Genomic DNA, 2,284 nt, shown 5'->3' with positions numbered 1-2,284 from the left:
CCCGGCCACCTGGGGCGGTGGGGACCCCAGCAGCAGCGTCCTCCGCTCCGGGGGCCAGTTCCCTTGCAGCCCGGCTCGCGGCAGCGTCGACGCTTCGGGCGCAGCCTCTCCCGGCAGGCAGCCTGCCTCCGAGGGGCGGCAGCGCGGGGCAGTGACCGGTGCTCCTGGTTCCCGCAGGTGAGGACCATGGCGAGCCCGGAGGACGACCTCATCGGCATCCCCTTCCCCGAGCACAGCAGCGAGCTGCTGAGCAGCCTCAACGAGCAGCGGCAGCTGGGAGTGCTCTGCGACGTGACCATCAGGACGCAGGGGCTGGAGTACCGCACGCACCGGGCCGTGCTGGCCGCCTGCAGCCGCTACTTCCAGAAGCTGTTTGCGGGGCCRGGGCCCGGGCAGGAGGTCTGCGAGCTGGACTTCGTGGGGCCCGAGGCACTGGGCGCGCTGCTGGAGTTCGCCTACACGGCCACGCTCACCATCAGCAGCGCCAACATGGGCGAGGTGCTGCAGGCCGCCCGGCTGCTGGAGATCCCCTGCGTCATCGCCGCCTGCGTGGAGATCCTGCAGGGCAGCGGGCTGGAGGCGCCCGGCCCCGACGCCGGCGACCGCGAGCGGGCCCGCCGCTACCTGGAGGCCTTCGCCGCCCTGCCCGACGGTGCCGCCGCCGCCGCGCCGCCCTCCCGCCCTGTCGCCCGCCGCAGCAAGAAGACCCGCAAGTTCCTGCAGGCCCACAGCGCCCGGCTCAAAAACCACGCCGAGGAGTTGCCCCCCGCCGCCACCGCCGAGGCGGGCGGCAGCCCCCCGCCAGCCCCCCAGCCGCCCTCGCCCCCGCTGCCGCCCGCGCCCCGGGTGCTGCTGCCCGCCTACGAGGGCTACGAGGCGCCCGAGGAGGAGGAGGAGCTGCCCCCGCACGCCTTCCCCTTCCCCTACCAGCCGCCGCTGTCCCCCGAGGAGGCCGCCTCCGATGAAGACGCCATCGACCCCCACCTCATGGCTTACCTGAGCTCGCTGCACCACGAGTCGCTGGCGCCCGGGCTGGACACCCCCGACAAGCTGGTGCGCAAGCGCCGCTCGCAGATGCCCCAGGAGTGCCCCGTCTGCCACAAGGTCATCCACGGCGCCGGCAAGCTCCCCCGGCACATGCGCACGCACACGGGCGAGAAACCCTTCGCCTGCGAGGTCTGCGGGGTGCGCTTCACGCGGTGAGTGCCCGGCCCCCGCCCCGCGCGTGTCCCGCTGCGCCCCGCGCGGGGTGCCTGGCTGCCCGGCAGGGATGCAGCCTCGTCCAACCCGTGCTGTCAGGGCACCCGGTGCATGCCCGGGATGTGTTCCCCCCACRCTGCTGGTGCACCCCAGCGGTGCCCTGGTCACGTCCTCCATGCACCCTGGCCAGGCAGGAGGGACACATCCCTCTGTGCTGCCGGAGCGCCTGTACCCGGTGTGTCCCTGCTGGGATGCCAGTGCTCCCCCAGTGCAGCCCTGCCCGGTGCACCCTCAGCTCCTGCTCCGGGGGGTGTTGGGGCTGCTCCCCTAGTGCTCTGCCATGCCCCGGTGCCCGCTGTGCTGGCTTGGGGTGCTGGCAGCCACACTGACAGGTGTCTCCCCCAGGAACGACAAGCTGAAGATCCACATGCGCAAGCACACGGGCGAGCGGCCCTACTCCTGCCAGCACTGCAGCGCCCGCTTCCTGCACAGCTACGACCTGAAGAACCACATGCACCTGCACACGGGCGCCCGGCCCTACGAGTGCTACCGCTGCCACAAGGCCTTCGCCAAGGACGACCACCTCCAGCGGCACCTCAAGGGCCAGAACTGCCTGGAGGTGCGGACGCGCCGCCGCCGCCGCGATGAGCCACCGCCGCTGCCCACCGGGCCACCGGGGCTCGACCTGTCCAACGGGCAGCTTGAGGAGCTGCGCTTCTCCCTGGCCCGCTACTGGGGCCCGGCGCGGCCCGACGAGGAGGAGGAGGAGGCCGAGGCTGAGGCCGAGGCCGAGGCTGAAGCCGAGGACGGGGACGGACCGCAGCCGGACGGCGTCGTGTCCGTGGAGACAGCGTAGAGCCGCCCGGGGCCGCCCCGTCGGGAGGCGGCGCCAGGACGCCTGGGTCCCCCGCCGCCGCGCCTCCCGACGAGGTTTCTGTTCCTTTTTTCCCCGTCTCGGTTTGTTCTGAATTATGCAAGGGGGAAACTCCCCCCCGGCGGATTTGCACAAAGGGGCGRGGGGCCCCGCCGCGCCCCCCTCGGGCCCCAACGCCCCCGCGGGGCCGCGGCCCCGATGCCGGCCCCG

The 2,284-nt window shown here is 73.4% G+C and overlaps 1 protein-coding gene across 1 annotated transcript; it reads left to right on the top strand.

Annotated features, from left to right (window-relative positions):
* Positions 1 to 130: 130 nt before the first annotated feature.
* On the top strand, positions 131 to 2,277 carry ZBTB7B (zinc finger and BTB domain containing 7B). Its single transcript, XM_085313326.1, has 2 exons — positions 131 to 1,199; positions 1,606 to 2,277. The coding sequence occupies exons 1-2, from the start codon at positions 187 to 189 to the stop codon at positions 2,054 to 2,056; spliced, it is 1,464 nt and encodes a 487-aa protein (XP_085169452.1). The 5' UTR covers positions 131 to 186; the 3' UTR covers positions 2,057 to 2,277.
* Positions 2,278 to 2,284: the final 7 nt, after the last annotated feature.

Source organism: Rhea americana, unplaced genomic scaffold (genome assembly GCF_003343005.1).
Source record: "Rhea americana isolate MKP2758 unplaced genomic scaffold, rheAme1 scaffold_382, whole genome shotgun sequence".
In the NCBI taxonomy this organism is placed as follows: domain Eukaryota; kingdom Metazoa; phylum Chordata; class Aves; order Rheiformes; family Rheidae; genus Rhea; species Rhea americana.
Note: the sequence above shows the minus strand (reverse complement) of the source record. Positions and strands in the feature narration are given on the sequence as shown.